This window comes from Elaeis guineensis, chromosome 5 (genome assembly GCF_000442705.2).
Source record: "Elaeis guineensis isolate ETL-2024a chromosome 5, EG11, whole genome shotgun sequence".
NCBI classification, from domain to species: Eukaryota; Viridiplantae; Streptophyta; class Magnoliopsida; order Arecales; family Arecaceae; genus Elaeis; species Elaeis guineensis.
This window is the reverse complement of record NC_025997.2, coordinates 53,525,094-53,546,657: the sequence shown is the minus strand read 5'-3', so window position 1 is coordinate 53,546,657 and position 21,564 is coordinate 53,525,094. Positions and strand designations below refer to the sequence as shown.

General features: G+C 37.9%; 1 protein-coding gene across 1 annotated transcript; it reads right to left on the bottom strand.

Annotated features, from left to right (window-relative positions):
• Positions 1 to 341: 341 nt before the first annotated feature.
• LOC105035798 (uncharacterized) lies at positions 342 to 13,669 on the bottom strand. Its single transcript, XM_010911498.4, has 21 exons — positions 13,530 to 13,669; positions 12,711 to 12,774; positions 12,574 to 12,622; positions 12,273 to 12,460; positions 11,174 to 11,269; positions 10,824 to 10,955; positions 10,624 to 10,725; positions 9,931 to 10,059; positions 8,107 to 8,169; positions 6,071 to 6,166; positions 5,844 to 5,972; positions 5,637 to 5,735; positions 5,380 to 5,478; positions 3,993 to 4,073; positions 3,829 to 3,911; positions 3,620 to 3,737; positions 3,278 to 3,366; positions 2,680 to 2,770; positions 2,516 to 2,607; positions 803 to 1,065; positions 342 to 687 (listed from the first exon to the last, which is right to left on the bottom strand). Exons 2-21 carry the CDS (start codon positions 12,741 to 12,743, stop codon positions 659 to 661), a joined length of 2,061 nt encoding a protein of 686 aa, XP_010909800.1. The 5' UTR covers positions 12,744 to 12,774; positions 13,530 to 13,669; the 3' UTR covers positions 342 to 658.
• Between the last annotated feature and the right edge of the window lie 7,895 nt (positions 13,670 to 21,564).

The following is a 21,564-nucleotide window of genomic DNA, read 5'->3' as shown; positions in this document are numbered from 1 at the left end:
GATGAATGATTGTTAGGCGAGTATAAATATACTCGAACATAAATATTCATCAACCAATTCCAACCTACCATCACGAAACCATTCTACCTATTCTGTTAATAATATATTGACAATTTTGGGAATTGTTGAAAGAGAAATGTCATTTACATAAATGTTGCTGTTGTCCTTGCCATCATCATCATCTTTTTATTTTACATTTTCCCTGCTTTCACATCATAGCACATACCTTTGAAATGCTTCGAGTCATCGCAACAAATTTTGAACTCTAATCCACATTTCATTATTGTAATGCATCTAATTATCAACCATATTGCAACCATATTGTAAATAGGGGAGAGAAATTAAAACTATAGTTCCTCTTCATTGCATCAATTAAAATGATGGAACATCTTATATGAAATGCATATTAAATATTGCACGTCCTCCATGCACGGATCTCACTAATAATGGAAAAAAGCACATGATATCCCTCTGAATGGTGGTCTCTTGTAAGATCCAATCGCAGGAAAGCCGCAAAACTTAATCCAAAAAGGTCCAAAAATACAGAACCACCAATGTCAGAAGTTGCTGGTGAGTTACAAAGCCAATTCAACTAACAAACCTTGAGACTGGAAACCGATACTAAGCTACAGCTATATTTCACGAGGAAGTGCTCCTTCTAGTCGTCGCTGAACGTCGTCTTCTTCCCTGTTACAAGGAAATCAGATCAACATAATGCTTCTGGTATTGCTGGTGCTGAGTGTCCACAATGTTTCATAGTTCAGACACAGAAGTAATCACTAATAAGATCAGAATTATTCACCAGTACTAACTGTAACAAAACTTTGCTTGTTAGGGGTTCCCCCTCGCCTACCACCTCCACCTCGTCCCCTACCACCACGTCCACCACGTTGGCCTCCAAATCTGCCACCACCCCTGCCTGCGCTATCCTTGCCACCACTCCAGCCACTGTCACCTCTTGGCTTAGCTTCATCCACTGTTAATGAGTAGCCCCCAAGTTCAGAACCGTCGAGTTCCAAGGCCTTGGAAAAGGCATCTTGCTCTCTAAAATCCATGTATGCCATCCTGCAACCAAAAGCTGCCACTTAATACAAGCAAGATAATCAGGCAAAACAACAACAAATCAAATAGCCAAAGGATGCAGCAGAATAGAAAAATGGTCGTTCAGATCTTGCAGCGTGGACTGAGAGAACAAGCATGAGACAGCAAACTACTGGGTGACACATCTGGATTAAAATAATAAAGAACCCCAACCAGCAAGACTCACACCAGGCATCAGATCTCTCTCCCTCTCTCTCTCTCTCTCTCTCGCTGTGTGCACTCTTTCACTGTGTTCACGTGTGCGCCTGTGTGCGCGCACGCATGCGTGCTAACAATGCAAGATTTATGCCACCAAGGTATACTACTCCAAAATCTCTCTTATCTTTGTCATTTCTTCTGTTTATAGTAAAACCTATCAAGGTCAATCACATTAGGTGGTCATTGGCAGCCTCAGACAACCTTTTCTGCAATAACACACATCTCTACTTCAGAGAATTTTCTTATGATGTAAACGAACTCAGAGAATTTTCCACTACCTTAATTCGCACACATATCAATCCAGATATATTGTTCTCTACCCACTGGAACTCCCATACCTTTTTTCCTTTTATAAGTACAAAAATGATTGAAGTGAAATTTTGTTATAAAAGACTCTATAAAAATAAGAAAATATTTAGAAAAAACATAAAAACTCTTGGATGGGTTTGAAGCCTCACTTCTTAGTCTTAAATTGCCACCCAGATAATACTCCCTTCTAAATGAAACTCTAACATCCCTTTCCCATGCTGAACACAATAAATTGTTGATCTGACTTTTATTAGTAAAAACGTTAAAAGGCATAGAATCTCTAGGTTGCTCTCTCCCATCCACCAGCCTCCCCATGCTCCAACCCTTTTTATCTCTTACCTAACAAAAGTTTGGCTATTTGTCCAATGAAAGTTCACGAGTTCCATACAGTTGGAGTATGAACAAATAGGGGTCTATGGAAATGATTGACAAAGTACACAAATAGACACATATGATTGCTGCTTGAAGAAACAGTTGTTATTATATAATTTATCATTTTATACCACATTATACGCTCTGGACTGCCCAACCAAACTATACCCCAGTATTAGAGGGCCAACTGAAGATGTGAATCATAGATTGAACTTTTAGTGAAGTGTCTCATATTCAATTTGCAAAAACATTAAAATAATGAACTCTCCTGAGCCCCATCTCCCTCACCACTTTTCAGGAAGGTAGAAAGCTAAAGAACGAAGAAGAGCACAAAAAACATGATCATCTGATATGCCTTGGAATGGATTACACGAGAAAATTTCAGCAGAAGCAATAGAGATTGTAAATAAATGCACATATCTCTAACCAAATAAAAGCAATATATTTTCACAAAAAGGAGAGAATTTTGCAGTGCAGTCCAAAAACATATAAAGGTACTTGCAGATTTCAAAACTGAATGCAAATATAAACAGACCCCTTGAAAGCACCAGTTTCGTAATCCTTTGGTAAGGAAAGCCGAGTAATCTCTCCACAAGACCCAAAATGCTCTTCAAGGGAGCTCCGAATCTGCAACAAGTTCAAAAATTTACATACAGAACAAAGAGAATCAACATTAGATTGATTAAATTAAAACAATACCTGATCCTCTTCAACGAATTTATCAAAACCCTTCACAAATATAGTATAGCTCGGACCTTTTCCACCCTTTTGGTAAGAATTGCTTTCCTTCCTGCAAATATAAACAAAAAAAAAAAAAATGGCATCTGTAATAATAAAAAATTGGGGCTAATTCTGTGCATTTTTTCTGGTAGCCCTTTTTTTTAAGCATTGAGCTATAGGCAGAATGGGTGCCAAAAGATGAACTATACCATGCTTTGAAAAAACTGGGGCACCAATCAATTAGTTAATAGTCATAAGTGCAAAGGAATAGTGTGTATACATACACATGCATACATATGCATAGCACACATGATTTGCTTTTTATCTGACTATAATAAATAGGATTATTAATCATCTCAATAGACATCAATTCACCTAGACATCTGGGAATAATCAACTAAAGGTTTTAATAGGTTATTTAGAGTAAGCATGCAACCAGTCTGCATGAACATTTCACAACATAAAGCAGTTACCGATAATGTAACCCAACTTCTTTATAGGGTCACATTACATTTACCAATAAAAAGTATAAGCAATTAAAAAAAAAAATCCTAAAGAAAATAAGGGAAACCAATACCCGCTGTAAGGAGTATATGCGCCCCTTTCATGGGCCACATCAAGTCTCACTGCACGTCCCAACAATTCCATACCATTCAATTCAAGTGCCTACAAAAGGACCAGGGGATTGGTATTATCAGAGGTCAACGTAGAAGACAATGAACAACTTCATGCACTCATGATGGCCATTCTTCAGTGTGTAATATTTTTGACAACTGTCTGAAGGCAATTATCGAAAGAAAATATATGAATTGTGAAGAATTTGTGCGTTACAGGTTAAAGAAGAAGATCCATGTGATCTATGTTAGGTGCTAAAGAATTAATTCACCACTATAAAAATATAACAACAAAAAAAGATTACTTTCTGAGCTGCATCTTCAGTGGTGAATTCAACATGACCAAATCCTTTAAAGCGGCCATCATCAGCAAAAGCCAATCGAACATCAGCAATCTCCCCTACCTCTTTAAAGAATGCGGCCCTGAAATGAAAAAAGCATATTAAACATGCGCACAAGCAAACATACACATTTAACTCAAAGGTGTTTAGATACTTTAGAAGGTGATACATACACATCATCTTGTCCAGCATCATAGGACAGGTTTCCAACAAATATTGTTTTTGATCCAGCACCCTGACTGCTAGGAATTTTAGGCTACATTGCATAGCATTAAAATCAGTTTTGCACATTTATAAAACCAAAATACCACTAAAATGACTCAGATGACTAAATTACCGCCGCCTTGTCAGATTTTGTAGCAGTCTGCTTTGCCATTGCATTTGCTGATGGTGCATCTTTCATCTTCACATCTGAGTCCTGCATATTCTTATATTTAGAGAAAATAATAAATAAATAAATAAAAGACATAATACTTTACAAATGTTGAACCACAAGATACAGAAAATATAGGCACAAAAAATATAGCTAAACACAAATTGTTGGAAAAAGGACTTGATGACTGTTACTGCAGCCATTCATCATACTTTAATAATCTAATCAAGGTCCATATTGTTGGGAGCATGTCTAAGATTAATTTAAAAAGCATACATGAAGGAAGGGGGAAAAGAAGATTAAATCCAGTAACTCCAAATGAAAAATTAAATGTTGACACCAACAAGAACTGACATGACCAAAAGGGCAAAACAACACTCATAATCTACAATGTCAAAAAAATGGGAGCAGCACTCTGCTTGTACAATATTTGACTGCATTGAGCTTGTCCAACACTTCCTCTCATCCATTCAAAACCAAAATAAAAAACTGCTCAACATAAAGATTTAAGCAGTACAAATGGATTATGATTGCGCTGCACAAAATGATATAAGTTATGACCCACATTGCAAAATAAAATTTAACCCATTGTCAACAATCCAAGAACAGAAATCTCACAGTACACTATCAATTGATAGCCGTGTCTTAATATTAGTGCTGAAATAAACAAATATTATAAGAGAATCAATTTGGGCAGTATTTTGCCACCATGTAAGCAAAAGAATCAATGAATTATCAAACAGTGGCACACATAAATTTTCTACTCTAGTCTCTAGGTATATAGGGATGTAGGATTAATTGTTGATGAAAATCTGTATACAACAGGTGCTCATGAGATGCTCACAGACTGAAGAATTAAATATGATTTAATCAAAGTTAAAGTGATAAGGCACCAGAATCATGTGAAAAGAATATTGATGATTACCAAGTTATGAAACAAAAATTTGCTATACATTTAAGACTTAAGTGACATAAAAATTTTAAAACCGTTCAAGCTTTTTCGAATATTTTTTCCCACAAAGATAAAGCGTGGTAGTTTACGCATAAAAACCTTCTTACATCGAAAGCAAACACCTAGACAGGTAAGACATTTGTTGCCTGTAGTTTCATAATTGATATAAAAAGAATACTCAAATTAACTAAACACATGACCCCCACAAACATCATGTGTTAACCATTCAACTGAACCAGCTCAGTAAGAGAAAAAATCCTGCAACCATCATCAACCAATCCTTGTCTTTTACTTAACGAAAAACCAAACTATTAGGTTCTCTGACTAGTGCACAAACTTCTCATACTCAGACTTCACATTAAATATTAACCAAGGCTTCACATAAAACAACAACATAACCTTCTTCAGTGGAGTCTTCATCGGTTGTTCATCTTCACTCTCCTCATCCGAAGAATCGTCCTCCTCAGAGCTGCTGCTTTCAGCAGATGCTTTGGTTGGCTAGAATTCACAGAGATACAGGAAACAGACAACAAATTATCAGCAAACAAGTACTTAAATTTTTTTTTCCCATTTTACAATAAATATGAAATGAACATATTACCTTCACATAAAACAACAAATATTGATCAACAGTTCACATAAAATAACAATATTACCTTCTTCTGCAGAGTCTTCATCGGCTGTTCATCTTCACTCTCCTCATCAGAAGAATCCTCCTCCTCGGAGCTGCTGCTTTCTGCAGATGCTTTTGTTGGCTAGCATTCAGAGAACCAGGCAACAGACAAGAAATGATCAGGAAAACAAGAAGTAAAAATCTTTTTGTTCTTATTTTGCAATTGCAACAACAGTATAATAATGATTACCTTCTGTTGTGGTTTTGAAGGTTCCTCATCTGAACTTTCTTCAGAGCTTTCATCCTCATCTTCATCACTGCTACTTTCTTTTTTAACGAGCTTTGCAGTTGGCTTGTTGATGTTTACATGAACAGTATCCTAAATATGGATAATAGTCATAATAACAAAAATGTGCATGGAAAGGCAAAGCTGCTGCAGAATAATCAATCACAATCAATCAAAAAACCAAACACTACCGGCACTTTCAGCATCTTTTTTTGTGGTTCTTCATCGGAACTCTCATCCGAACTCTCTTCAGAACTTTGATCCGCCTTGGCATTATGCTGGGATTTCTGCACCCAGATAATTGAAAATAATGTTAAGATCTTAATGTCATATACAGGCAACTAAATATGATAATCTATGAGAATTACCACAGTGGTAACAATTTATGACATTCAAATATCATGGACCTGGAGTAGAATGCAAAAAACACGTCTAGCAAGTACTAATTATGAAAAGATAGATAAACAAAGGCTTCAATTCAAGTAGTGCAGGAAAAATTTTCACCAAAAGTACTCAAACTAGAAACAGATGCTCGCATCAAGTAAAATCGAATAAAATCAGAAAAGAGAAAATAAAAAGCACAATATTTACATGAACATAGAATGACAGATATAGCCATTTAAAGAAAGATACTATAAGTAGGACAAATAATAGAGATCACCATCGAACATCTACAGACTAGAGGACCACAGGAAGCAATTCATAGGAACCCAAATTACATTAACCTTCCACATAAAAGTGAAAATAACAAGGAAATATCTTTATATCTTAATATATATACATCACTCAGGCAAGGGCTAATTGATGACAACATCATTCCTACATCCACACCCTAATATTCAAACAGTTATTCATGCATTGTAGTTCTCAACAAGGTTTTAAATCCCATAAGACGGGACTGTTCCAATTTCTCAATGGAACAAGACTCACCGCCATCCTATCCCATCGTGACACTTGGGACGGGAGACATCCCAAAACATGCCAATTGGGATGATAGGACAATGGTAAGATGGTCTCGTCCCGTCACATAAGATCAAGGATCATCGACTCGGAACCGGAACCTTGTGCCAGCCAGCCAATGGTACGAGTCGATATACTACCATACCAGACTGTATCAAACCCGAACTAACACGAAAACGAGAGATAAACCGATGAGAAAAAGATGGCCACCAGAGGACTGCAGAGACCACCAGAGGGCAACCGAGGCTTCCCGAGCTCCACAGTCCTCCACAAGAGAATGAGAGCAGAGAGAGATAAGAGGGTCGAAGAGAGAGAAGAGGAAGGAGAAGAAGGCAGCGGGGAGGCCACTGGAGGGCCATCGGATGACCATTGTGGCTGCTAGACTGCCAAAAAAATCCACGAGATTGCCGCAGGTTCAAAACAGGGGCGACGCCATTGTTTCATCACGATTTTTCAAAAAAACTGATAAATAATGAAGCCAGCAATGGAGGCGTTGCCCCTATTTTGAACCCACGATGACCGCGGGGAGTTTTTGGGCCATCAGGCAACCACCCCATAGCTTTGCCCTCCCTCCTCTTCCCTCCCTTCCCCTCTCTCTATCTCTCTCCCTTTTCGCGTCTCGCGGAGGACCGCGGACCCCTTTGGCCTCGACGGCCATCTAGTGGCGTCATCGAGCCACCGCTCGCCACGTCCACCTTTTCCCTCTCCTTCCCTCCCTCCTCTCTCTCTTCCTCTCTTTTCTTCCCCCTCACCCTATTTTCGCCAATGTTCCAAAATGAATGCTCGAACCACACCGGTTAGCCGCCGATATGGTTCGGCACATCCTAAACTGTCTGGTTCAAGCCAATTCGACGAACCCTGCATAAGATAGTACCCCATCCTAATGTCCTAGAAGATATCCTATCAGGACTTGAATCCTTGGTCCTCAATTTTCAAACAAACAATTTTCTTTCCCCATCCTTTCTGATCTCATTTGATTTGACTTGCACATATAATAACCTGACAGACAGGTTGAATACAAATTATGTTCGCAAGACTTGCACAAATAGACATCACCACCTAGTCTTGAATCTTCCAGATTGTCACACATGACAATGTTAAACAGCAACCTTCAAGAACAAGTTGGTAACCAGCTACTGCAGTAGGGGTATAATTTTGACTATAAAAGAAAAGAGAAAGCCCTATCCAGCAATGAGCAGGTCCATATCATAATGCAATAACCAAGGCCAAATATACAAAATGGAAAAATGGTATAAAAGAACATTACAGGCTGAACATCTTTCTTCACAGTAACAGGCTGCTTTTTGGAAGGAACCTTTGCCAGTGTTTCCTGTATCAAATATGCATTTAGAATGACATTCAGATTTACAAAGTAGAAAAGAAATTGAAGGCAGCAATTACAGAACATCACTTTAGAAGAATGTCATCGAATCTCAACACCAAAAAATCATATCTCCAGCTAGAATAGGGATGCTTCTACTATGTCGAAAAATACACATGATAAGAAAGATTTGTTAAAGGTAAATACTAAAACATCTTGGACGGTAATTAGTTGCAGGACTTACTTAAATTATATAATTGTCTTATAACGGTAACTGTCTCAGACCTCACACACTAGATTTAGGAAATGGTTTTCTATTCCCTTTATAGAAAGATCTATATAAAGACAACATGTTACATACTTGCAGATTAAAACTCAGTTATTGCAGAGATTCCCTAGTAGGACTCCAGGTTAACTTTGCATCAGCTATGTACATTATCCATTATTGCCATTAGCCATGTAGATTATCCATTATTGCCATTAGCCATGTAGATTATCCATTATGTTTTTTCCCAAGCATCTCCACCTGTTCCTTTAGTGCTTCTATGCTTCTGTTAGCGAACCATCATCGGATTCAACCTCCTTGGTACCATCTTAGCCAGAATTGAGACGTTGATTCTATTTAATATTTGGAAACTACAATGTTAATGATCAGTTTGGTTCACTAGCTACAGGCACACCAAAAGACTAGGGGACAGGAGATATGGAAAAGAACATGGTCATATCATAGCATAGCTAATCCACTCATCCCTTTGGCATTTCTAGCTAGTGAACTAATGGCCTGTTTGGCCAAGCTTTTTGGGAGAAAGAAGCTGCTTATTTTTCAAAAACAATACTTATTTTGAAAAAACAGGATGTTTGGTCAAGTTTATTTTAAAAAATAATCTACTTCTGAGTCGTAGCAGAAGTAGTTTTTCTGCTGCAGGAAAGAAGCAAAAAATTGGAGCTTCTCTTTGAAAGCAGAAGCAAAAGCAGAAAATTATTTTTTTCAAGACAAAAATATCCTTACTCAAAATTATTATTTACCATAACTATCCCTATTTATTTTCACATATCCCTCCCATTATTCTGTTCAATATGTATTATCTTTGATTCAATTATATTTATATTGATTAATTTTTTTAATATATTTTTTGTTATTTTATTTTTTATATTTTAATTAAATAAAAATAAAAAATTAATTAAAATTAACCATAATGAATATTTAAAATTATTTATCTATTTAAATAATATTAATTGTAAAGTAAATCTATACATGCCCTTTTTCATAATCTGACAGTCAAAAATACTTTTTTTTGAAAGATTTGCCAAACACAAACTACTTCACAAATACTGATAAAAGCGCTTATCAAATGATTCTGCCAAACACAAACTGCTTCTATCTCACAATACTTTTTCTAAAACTCCATTTGAAAAAAAGTCATTTCAAAATAAGCTGATTTTCACAGCTTGGCCAAACAGGCCATAACTCTGCTTTTCAATAATGTAATTGTTGGATTTGAGAACTCAGATTTTGATTCTATTTAAGATTTGGGGTCCACAATGTTAAGGATCAATTCAGTGCACTAGCTAGAAATGCACCAAAAGCAGATGGCCAACACCACACCATAGGTATTCAAAGAAGATTCCTGCCTCCCTAGAGCAATAATCTAATTGATGTTAGTGGATTGTTTGCTCCATACCTGGTTTAGAATTTACAACATGTTACATCAACTGGATTATGGTGCTGCATTGGCCATCTGCTTTTAAAATGAAAAAATAGACCTTTACCTCTTCATCATCAGAATCACTCTCTGATGTGTCACTGGATGATTCTTCAGTCCTCGAGGCACCAAGAGTTCCATTCTTTGATGATGCAAGTGGTTTGTTTACAGGTCCACCAGCTTTGGCTGTGACTCCCTGCAAAAGAATGAGTGATAACGCTCATCAAATAATGACAATTGGAAATAGACAGCATACTTTAGATGAATTTGACTTCAGAACATAAAGAGGAAAAAGGAAGCGACTAAGAGTTATGTGATAACCAAACCAGAGCAGTGAAAAGTTATGCCATAACTTAATTCTGTTTATCATTTGCTTACAACGTTTGGAATAGCTTTTTGTTGAAGGCAGTGGAAGCGACTAAGAGTTATGGGATAACTAAACCAGAACAGTTAAAAGTTATGCCATAACTTAATTCTGTTTTTCATTTGCTTACAATGTCTGCAATAGCTTTTGGTTGAAGGTGGTTTTGTCCAGAATAAAAATATGAGACAAGCACAAGTGATGGTTTTATGACAATAATACCCCCTTGAAACATATAATGCCTGAAGCAAGCAAGTTTGAGCAGCAATACTTATTCCTTGTTTATGTCTGTTTTTAAGATGCTGTTTGACAAGCATAAGCCTTTACTCGCTGACCAAATGCTGCCTTTGGTGTCAATGTATTTATTCTAAAATTATTTTAACACATTAACTTGCATACCTCCTCTTCCTCATCAGAATCACCCTCGAAAGAGCTATCACTTGATTTGGGTTTCTTCTTGGGCACAGCTACAGGAGGTTTCTTCGTTGAAGCAGCAGGTTTCTACAAGAGCAGCAAAAGTCAGATATCAAATGACAAGCCTAAAATCCCTTTGTAGCCTTCACATAACATAGGAAACAGTGAGCATTCAAGTTAGTTACAATGTCCTCATCTGAACTACTATCTGAATCTGAACTGTCACTTGATTCCTCCTCCTTAGATATTGCGGGTGTGCCATTCTTAGCTCCAGTTGGTGGCAACTTCTTTGATGGGGCAGTCATCTTAGTAGGTTCCTGAAATTGCACGATCAGGGATCTTATCAACAAAATATGCAACATTTTTTTTTTTGGACCTTGTGACAAATGTTGTTGATAGAATTTAACTAAAATTCCACTGTCAGAGCATAACATTGTCAGGGAACTGTAAAACCAAGTTCCCGTCAGCTTGAAGTTAGAAAACAACAAGAATAGGACTTTCAACAGCCAAGGTAGAAGATGCAAATGTCCCTTACATCATCATCAGAAGACGATTCTTCACTGCTGCTGCTACAAGAATCCTTTGCAGGTGCTTTCACAGGTGTAATGATCTTCTTAGGTGGAACTTTAACCTGCAACTCAATTATTCCATATTCAAGTTTCAAAAATGTATCGCATCCAGCACAGACATAAGCATCAATAACAAACAAATGAACATGCATCAAAGCAGGATGATCACATTACAAAGACCATGATGGGGAAAAGTAGCAACAGTAAAAGGTTTCAAAATATCATAGAGCATTGAAACAAACCACTAACAATGAATCTAATTAGAAAGACAACAAAAGGCATTTCATAATCTTTTATCAAGATAGGATATTACAAATGCTTGAAAGAATCAAAGAGGGGGAGAAAAATAGGCAAAACACAAAATTTAATGGATGTGAATAGATAGTTTTCAGGCTTGCTTTGGCTAAAGAAATTAGATCCTAAGAGGCATGAACTATGAATAGACAAAAAGGATCCATAAACTCAGATCAAATATACATGATAAAACTCGCAAGTTATTATTTTGACATAGTTCTTTCTTATTTGCAGAAGAAGTTTAACGTACAACAAGCTCATGAGAGATGCCCATGCCCCAAATCTAAGCAAAAGCATGCCTATATGATCATATATGATAGTCATGGTAAACCCTAGTGCCCTCCCTTGATATTAACATGTAATTTTTACTATAGTGCAAATTCTATACCATGTTTGCATAACGATAATAACAATAACCCTTCCAAAAAGGGTCAAGCCTGAAAGGTCAGACTGGCCAAGATAGTCAAATTTACTGAAAGTTGGTACGATCACTAAACTCTACTGATCTACTCTGACACTACTAGGCCACTACAAATACAGATTCTACATTTATACGACCATTAATAACAATAGCTATTTCAAACTGCAGCGAGCTCTGAAGCATCAAACAGCAACTCTGTTGGTCAGCAAGCTTACTATCTGTCCATACAAGTTATGGATCATTAACTATTATCATGGAAAATATTTAATAGCCACAAGAATGTCAGGGTGCTCAGTTCACTCAACCTACTGGAAAACAACCAAAAAGAAAAGCTTAATAAAATGAATTGCCTCTTCTTCAGATTCTGATGAAGTCTGTTCCTCAGAACTGCTGCTTTCAGCTTTCTTCTTTTGTGGAGGCTCCCGTGAGGCTTTCTTTGACTTCTTATGGTCCTGCTTTCGAACCACCTCCTCAACTTCTCTCTTCTGCTTCTTTGCGCTCATTGGTTTCACTATTGCTTCCTCGGCATCCCTCTTGCCTGATTGTCAACAACAACAGATCTCTTAGAATTCAAAAAGAACAAGGATACCCAAATGGGCAAAACCTGGAAAGCTAAATAAATAGATACATTAATAAAGAAGAAAAAAAAACCTTTTTTCGCAGATTTTGCAGGAGGAACCGACACAGGAGCTGCAGCAACCTACATCACAGAAATGCATTCTTAGAAAGTCGAGCAGAATCAGGAACTGCCGACATAAAGTATAGCTCTGAATGATGGATGTCAATACCTCAACGTTGGATTTCTTGCTCCACTTGCCCATTTTATAGACACTAGAATGTGATTGAACCACCCTGAGAAACAATACAAAGACGATACATAAGAAAATGAAGATATATTTCCCTTTCATGCATCATCAAGTTACTGGTTTTTTAAAAAAAAAAGAGAGAGAGGGGCAAAACAATTTCTAGAGAGTGAAAAAGAAAAGCAAAAAAAAATTCTAACATTAACCAAAAAAAAAAAGTAATAGTGATGTTGTTAGCTCGTCCTAGAAATCAGAAAACAAAAAAAATTGCTGCAACTTTCTCACAAAGTCGTATCCAGTGTTCCACTTTCATGGAGAAGATGCAAACCAGAGTTAATGTAGGTATGTATGTATGCGTGTTTAATAGACACTCAAATAAACATCCTTTTTTCATAAGAGAATATACGCATCATCCTGCTAATCCGGTTATTAGAAAAATTAAGAAAAGCAAATATTATCTTCAACTGGCACAAAACAATCTTAAAAAAAAAAAAAAGAAAATCAAAAACATCGACATGATAAGACGATATTTTATGCCTCGGAGAAATACCACTAGGAAATATTTCCTCAACAGCTAAACCAAACCGCTTGAAATTCAAATACGCCTCGAGTTCGAAATTCGATACCGGAGCCAAAAAAAAAAAAGGAAACAAAAACCAAATCGAAATCAACAATATATAACAGAAAGAAAGAAGAGCAAAATATTTGCTAGGGTTACCACAAAGCCACACACAAAGAGATAAAACTAGTACCAAAACCAAAAGGGAAGACCAGACAAGCCAATCAGCCCAGGGTTTCTCTTACCTTGAGAGAAGAGGTAGAAGAGAAGAAGAGAAAGGGACAACGGAGAGGAGACGGCGAAACCCTAATCGACGCGGATTCAGGGCTTTGGAGAGGGTTTAGAGGGATCGCGAGCGCTTATATAAGAGTGGGGTCGATGGCCATATCGGGCAGAGGGACCGTCAACCGTGAGGCGTTACGGCGCTCCCGGCTCGCCCACCCGAACCAATCGAGAAAATATGAGAAATTATTGCATGCATCAGGTCCAATTGAACCCGGGAAAATCCCGGAGTGCACGGTCGATAGAGCACAATCGGAAATTGGTGAAAGCGTGGCGTGTTATCCACCGTGGGATTTGACTTCGGCACCTAGTGCACGCACTAGGGAGGCGAGGGGATATACCTAGCGTGCACCATGTGGCCGCGAACGCCCCCAATCACAACCGTTCGTTTTTATAAAGCTATTTATAAGCGCGTATGTTGTTGCTCCATTTCAGAAACAAACGGTAGTGATTAATTGTGTCATGGCCACGTGGTGCGCAAGGAGTAGACTCTAATTTCTCCAAACCATCCGAGCCGGCTGAGGGCGCCACGTATCATTGGTCGAGTAACCTTTTTTGGTAGATGTCGAGGAATTCGGTGTATGCACATCATAGGGAACTGGTGCAAGAATCAGACCGGGCCCACAATCATACGGACTGGTACCACCCGGTTCAAATTTGTGGACCCCACGTAGGTCGTGTCGAAAGGAATGCCCTCCACCTTTCTTTGCTGCAGAGAAGAAGGGCACTTCAGTGATTTAAAAATCTCGCGGAAAGATTTGAAGGGAACTCAAAAAAATTGAGCTCTTTTCAAAATAATATAAAAAAAAATTATTTATAAAAATAATTTAAAATTTATTTTTTTTAAATAATATAAAAATAAAAAACGTTATTTTAAATAGCATTTTTTTCCTTCCACGTCATCTTTTTTTCCATGATGACATCGTCTTAAAAAAAAAAAAAAGAAACGTCATTTAAAATGATATTTTTAAAAACGTCATTTTGACTGACGTTTTTAAAAACGCCATTCAAAATGATGCTTTCTATTTTTTCTACGAAAAAAAAAGAAAAAAAATCGAGGAAGAATGGAAAAAAATAATTTTTAAAATTTTAAATTAATAAATAAATTAAAATTTTAATTTTAATTGAAATTTAAAATATAAAGATTTGAATTTGAAATTCAAATAAAAAAAATAATTTTAGATATTTTTTTTTCAAATTTTTTTTAAAAAATATCTTAAAAAAATCTTAAGAAATTTAAAAATTAAAAATATCATAGAAAAAGAAAAAAAAGAGAAAGAAATATGAAAGAAATAAAAATTTTAAATTTAATTGAAAAACATCATTTCAAATGCTTGTCAAAAAAATTTAAAAAAAATTTTAAAAAATAAAAAGTACTATTAAAAAATAAAAAGTTTTAAAAAATCAAAAAAAATAAGAATTATAATTTAAAATTTAAAAAAAATAAAATTTTAAAGATTAATTGAAATAAAAATATTATTTCAAATTACTTTCTTAAATTAAAATTAATTTATTTAAAAAGAATTCGAAAAAAATAAAAAAAATAGCCTAAAAAAATTTCATAAAAACAGAAAGAAACGTAAAAAAATAGAAAAATTATATAATTATAACTTTGACTTAAAAAAATTAATTTGAATTAAATTTTTATAAAAAATTAATGCATAAAAAAGTGAAAAAATGAGGAAAAATAAGAAAAAAATTTATAAATTGAACTTTAAAAAAAATAATTTTTTTTTAAATTATTGTAAAAAAATTATCTCAAGAAAAGAAAAAATATTGTAAAAAAATAGAAAATACCCTAAAAAAGAAAAAAATAGAATTGAAAAAAAAATAGAAATTGTAATTCTAATTGAAAAACAAAATTTTTAATTTTTAATTTTAAAAAATAAAAATTATAATTATAATTGAAATAAAAAATATCATTTTAAATAATTAAATAAATTTAAATATAATTATTTAAAAAATATTTTAAGTAAAGGAAAAGAATACGTAATAGAATGCTAAAAAGATAAAAATGGAAGAAAAATGAAATTATAATTTCAAATGATAAAAATTTTAAAAAAAATTTAAAAAAAATATCATAAAAAATAAATAATAAAATAATAATAAAATAATAATAAAATAAAAATTATAATTATAAATTAAAAAATTTATTTTAATTTAAATTAAAAATTATCATTTAAATTATTATCTCATTATTTAATTAAATTTATTTATTAAAAGATCACAAAAAAATAATTAAAGAAATTAAAAAAATTAAAAAATATATAAAAAAAGGAGAAAACGCCAAAGAGAATGGCGTTTTCTCCCCCCCAAACCCCTTCTTCTCTCCTTCTCCCTTCTCCCTCTTCTCCTTCTCCCTTCTCCCTTCTCCCTTTTCCCTTCTCCCTCTTCTCCGACGTCTCTCTGGCGGCACTGCGGCACGGCGGCACAGTGACGAGCTCTCGGCGACGGTGAGCTCTTCCCGCCTCTCTCTCCCTCTTCCTCTCTCTCTCTCCCTCTTCCCCTCTCTCTCTTTTCCCATTTCTCTCGTGCCGACGGCGGGCCGCGCATCCCGATGGCGGGTCCCGCACCCCGACGACGGGCCTCAGCCCCCTCCTTTTCCTCTTCCTCTCTCTCTCTTCCTCTCTCTCTCCCTTTTCCTTGGCCGCCGGCCACAGACGGCCGGCGGCGGGCCCCGCGCCCCGACGGCGATCCCCGACCCCCTCCTCTCCCTCTTCCTCTCTCTCTCTCTCTTCCTCTCTCTCTCCCTTCTCCTTGGCCGCCGGCCACAAACGGCCGGCGGCGGGTCGCGCGCCCTGACGGCAGGCGCCGCATCCCGGCGGCGGGCCCCAGCCCCGTCCTCTCCCTCTTCCTCTCTCTCTCTCTTCCTCTCTCTCTCCCTTCTCCTTGGCCGCCGGCCACAGACGGCCGGCGGCGGGCCGCGCACCCCGGTGGCGGGCCCCGCATCCCTACGGTGGGCCCCGGCCCCCTCCTCTCTCTCTTCCTCCTCCTTGGCCATCGGCCACAGACGACCGGCGGCCGGGCCGCGCGCCCCGACGGCGGGCCCCGCATCCTGGCGGCGGGCCCTGGCCCCGTCCTCTCCCTCTTCCTCTCTCTCTCTTCCTCTCTCTCTCCCTTCTCCTTGGCCGCCGGCCATAGACGGCCGGCGGCGGGCCGCACGCCCCGACGGCGGGCCTCGCGCCCCGGCGGCGGGCCCCGCATCCCGATGGTGGGCCCCGGCCCCCTCCTCTATCTCTTCCTCTCTCTCTCTCTTCCTCTCTCTCCCTTCTCCTTGGTCGCCGGCCACAGACGGCCGACGGCGGGCCACGCACCCCGACGGCAGGCCCCGCGTCCCGGCGATGGGCCTCGGCCCCCTCCTCTCTCTCTTCCTCTCTCTCTCCCTTCTCCTTGGCCGCCGGCCACAGACGGCTGGCGGCGGGCCGCGCGCCCCGGCAGCGGGCCCCGCGTCCTGGCGGTGGGCCCCGGCCCCCTCCTCTCCCTCTTCCTCTCTCTCTCTCTTCCACTCTCTCTCCCTTCTCCTTGGCCGCCGGTCACAGGCGGCCGGCGGTGGGCCGCGCGCCCCGACGGCGGGCCCCGCGTCCCGACGGTGGGCCCCGACCCCCTCCTCTCTCTCTTCCTCTCTCTCTCCCTTCTCCTTGGCTGCCGGCCACAGACGGCCGGTAGCGGGCCGCGCGCCCCGACGGCGGGCCCCGCATCCCGATGGTGGGCCCCGACCCCCTCCTCTCTCTCTTCCTCTCTCTCTTCCTCTCTCTCTCCCTTCTCCTTGGCCGCCGGCCATAGACGGCCAGCGGCGGGCCCGGCGTCCCGACGGTGGGCCCCGGCCCCCTCCTCTCCCTCTTCCTCTCTCTCTGTCCCTTTTCCTTGGCCGCCGGCCACAGACGGTCGGCGGCGGGCCGCGCGCCCCGGCGGTGGGCCCGGCGTGGCGATGGGATACGACAGGTCTGACGCGATGGGCCGCGATGGCAGTGGGGCCCACGGGCTCCGACGGTCACTCTTTTTTTTTATCTCATTAATTTTTTTTATTTTTATTCTTATCTCATTAAATTCAGATGTATTTTAAATTTTTAAATATATTGCATTTCATGAGAACGTAGACTCGTCAATTGACCAATGTAGAATATTCTACGTTATCCGTATAAAATATATATTAAATATATATTTTTATACGAATATCGTAAAATATATACATTGGTCAATTGATTGTCCAGTTTGGACAGTTTGAGAATTGCATTTAATTCTATAGATAATTACATTATTCGAATGATATGCGGAGGGTTCGAGAGAAATTTCTTACAGTATTTTTCTTTAGTTCTCCTCACACATTTTGAGTCGTGTGGGGAGAACTAAGAAAAAATGCTGCCGAAACTTTTTTCGGTCCTTTTTGCATATCGTTTGATTAATGTAATTAATCTATAGAATTAATACAATTCTCGAATGGGATATGATCTATCTGTACCTATTTGTTGATGATATGGTGCATGTATCATATAAATCTTTTGAAATAATAAAATAATTAATAATATTAAATAATAGTATTGATCTTTTTCATAGGTTTTTTTGAGAAAATGGTTAGTACTCGAGTTCGTGTACTATTGTATTATGATGGCATGATACAGAATGATGAAACTGGTGTGCAGTACAGTCACCCTGCAAATCGGATGATTAGAGTATCTTCATTATTATCACGTCAAGAATTATTGGATCATTTATACAGCAGTATTCCTGTAGACAAAGAAAAATATGAAATAAAATTGAAATGGAGATCTCCTAATCTGTCGGGACAGTTAATGCAAAGTAAATATATTTTGGTTCCAATTAATGACGATAAAGATGTCGAAGAAATGCTGATTTTTCCTTTAAAATATTCAGAATGTCGATTTTTAGAATTATATATTAAAAAGAAAGATGTACCAAGCTTTGGATACTATAGTCGGCTTTTAACTCAAGCGGATAATAATGTTGGGCCTTCCTCATCTTTCGTAACTCCTATGATGCAAACCGATAGTGTTGGGGTCGGTTTTGCAGAACAACATTCCACTACTGCATGTCCTAATTGTCCAATTATTCCAAGTGCTATGGTGACTTCTCCTGTATCTTCTCCTATGGTGACTTCTTTTTTGCTAGAAGTAGTGGTAAGTGCGGGAGACGACACTCATATAGGAAATGATGACTGGATAGTCGGTGGAATAAATTCTGATAGTCTGAGTTTTGAGTCAGATGAAAATGGAGATGAAGACTGTTGGATGGATGAGGACAGTAGCAGTAATGATGATGATGATGAAGATGAGAATGATGATGAAGATGTTTAAGCTAATATTAATGTGGAAGAACCTCAACCTCACTTGCACGAACCTCCATAATATTTTAATGATATAAATTTAGATGATGGTGGTTGTGTTAGTGCTGGTCGAAGATTGAATTCTGACAATCAATTTTGAGACTCTTCGATGACTGAATTTTCTAAAGGTCTAATGTTTGAGAGTAAAGATTATGTAAGGAGAGCTGTTGATCTTTATCACATTATGAAGCATCGAACATACAATATAGTTCAGTCGTATTTGAAATTATGGTCCGTACGATGCGCATCATCAGATAATGTTCAGCATTGTAAATGGAGGCTTCGTGCTGTGTTGTTGAAAAAACATGAATATTTTCAAATCACAAAATATGAGGGTCCTCACACTTGTTTGTTTATGGGATTGAGTCGAGATCATAAACATGTCAGTGGAAGGATGATTAGCACATTAGTCCGACATATTGTTGAGAAAGATCCCGGTGTTAAAGTTGAAGCTATTGTGGCAGCCGTTAATGATCAATTTCAATATACAGTATCATACAGGAAAGTATGGTGTGAAAAGCAGAAGGCATTGATTGATATTTATGGAGAATGAGAGCTGTCTTATGCTAAATTACCTTATTATATGGCTGTACTTCAACATGCAAATCTCGGTACAGTTGTTTCATGAAATTTTTTTCAAGCTGTGAATTCCAATATTCGAGTTTTAAATTATATTTTCTGGGCTTTCAAACCATCTATCAAGGGTTTTACGTACTGCCGTCCTGTAATTAGCATTGATGGCACGCACTTGTATGGAAAATTTAAAGGTAAGATGTTAATTGCAACAGGCATTGATGCAGAGAATGTGATATTTTCATTAGCATATGCAATTGTCGATGAGGAGACGACTGCAAGTTGGAGTTGGTTTCTTTTCTAGCTCAGAACACATATCGTTAAAGATAGAAATAGAATATGCTTAATTTCTGACAGGCATCCAGGTATATTAAATGCCATCGCAGATGAATCTATTGGATGGAGTCCACCACGTGTCTATCACCGATACTGTTTAAGACATATCTGCAGTAATTTCAATACTCATTTTAAAAATATGCAGCTGAAAAAGAGCAGTATGGCAAGCAGAAAACGCTCATCAAGTTCGCAAATTCAACTTTATCATGGGTAGGATCAGAACAGTAAATGAAGAGGCTTGGAGCTGGTTGTCCGAGATAGAAAAGGAGAAGTGGACATTGGCACATGATGATGGCCTACGCTATGGTGTCTTAACTACAAATTTATCGAAGATTTTTAACAATATTTTACGAGGAGCTAGAAATGTGCCAATTACAGCTTGTGTTCAAATGACATTTTATCGTCTTGTCAAATATTTCAATACGAGGCATGTCCAAGCCTTGAGATATGTAGAGGAGAATCCAAATAATCTTTTTACTCCTCATGTTGCAATTAAGATTGCTGAAGATCAAGTTAAAGCTAACCAGCACTGAGTAACAGCATTCAATCTTCAAAGAGGTATATATGAAGTGCTTACGAGGAGAGCAAGCGGAGGGTTACGAGGTGGAGAAAATTTTCATACTGTTACTTTAGCTGAAAGAAAATATTCTTGTAGAAAGTGGAGCATGTACAAATATCCATGTTCACATGTTTTAGCTGTGTGTCAAGAAATTGCTGTACATTTTAGTAATTTTGTGGATGATGCATATACAATTACAGCATATATGAATACTTGGAGCGATGATTTTAATCCATTACCACATGAAGATTATTGGATGCATACACGTATGTTCAAATGTATTCCTGATCATCATCGTTTGAGACCCAAGCAGAAAGGTAGATCAAAGTCAATGAGACTACGAAATGAGATGGATGATAGCCAAATAAGAAGTAAGAACCACTGTGGCATTTGTAGGGAATAGGATCATGACCGCCGTCGCTGTCCTAGGATACTTCAACATACTTCAACTTCAAGTAGTGAAAGAAATTAAAGGCTTCGAAGATTTATTTTTGTCATTATTTTATGAATTTATGTGAGATTGTATTTGAATTTACGTGTTTAATATCTTGGGATGAACTGAATTTTGTGTTTAAATTGTATTGTATGACAATATTGTGTTTAAAAAAAAAATTTAAAATATATTATCTTATTTTTTAATACATCTGTGATAATATTGCTTGAGACAGCGTATTATGGCTTATGATCCGCAGTATCCCGATCCTCGAGACAGCAATATTCTTACATTACAGGAGCACCATCGATCACAGACTATTTTAGATGGCGGCGTAAGCATTACAATCTTATTTACTATTTAAATTTTTATTTTAAAAATTATGTATGTTATCTAATTATTATATTTATTGCAGGAGCCCAGACACCTTCGTCTACGATGATCCGATGCTGATTTCTGGAGGACAGAGGACATCCTACATAGAGTGTTAGATTATTTACGATATCTGGGATTTTATGGAATATATCGGATTGGTCGTATACAGATGGACGTTGGTTTTATTACTGCTTTGCTTGAGAGATGGCATCCAGAGACACATATTTCATCTTTCATTTGGTGAGGCGACCATCACTTTACAAGATGTCAGCATCCTTACTGGACTACCAGTTGATGGAGATCCAGTTACCGAAGTTGATCCCACGCTTACCATTCCGGAGTGGCAAGCTTTGTGCTTGCGATTGTTAGGGTTTGAGCTTG

Bases quoted from the DNA above. Each gene is read 5' to 3' on its own strand.
- LOC105035798 (XM_010911498.4), bottom strand. From the start codon at position 12,743: ATGGGCAAGTGGAGCAAGAAATCCAACGTTGAG. The intron at 11,270-12,272 runs GCAATTCATTTT...ATTGAGTTGCAG, and splicing joins CATCAGAATCTGAAGAAGAG to GTTAAAGTTCCACCTAAGAA. The intron at 688-802 runs GTGAATAATTCT...TCCTTGTAACAG, and splicing joins TTTTGTTACAGTTAGTACTG to GGAAGAAGACGACGTTCAGC.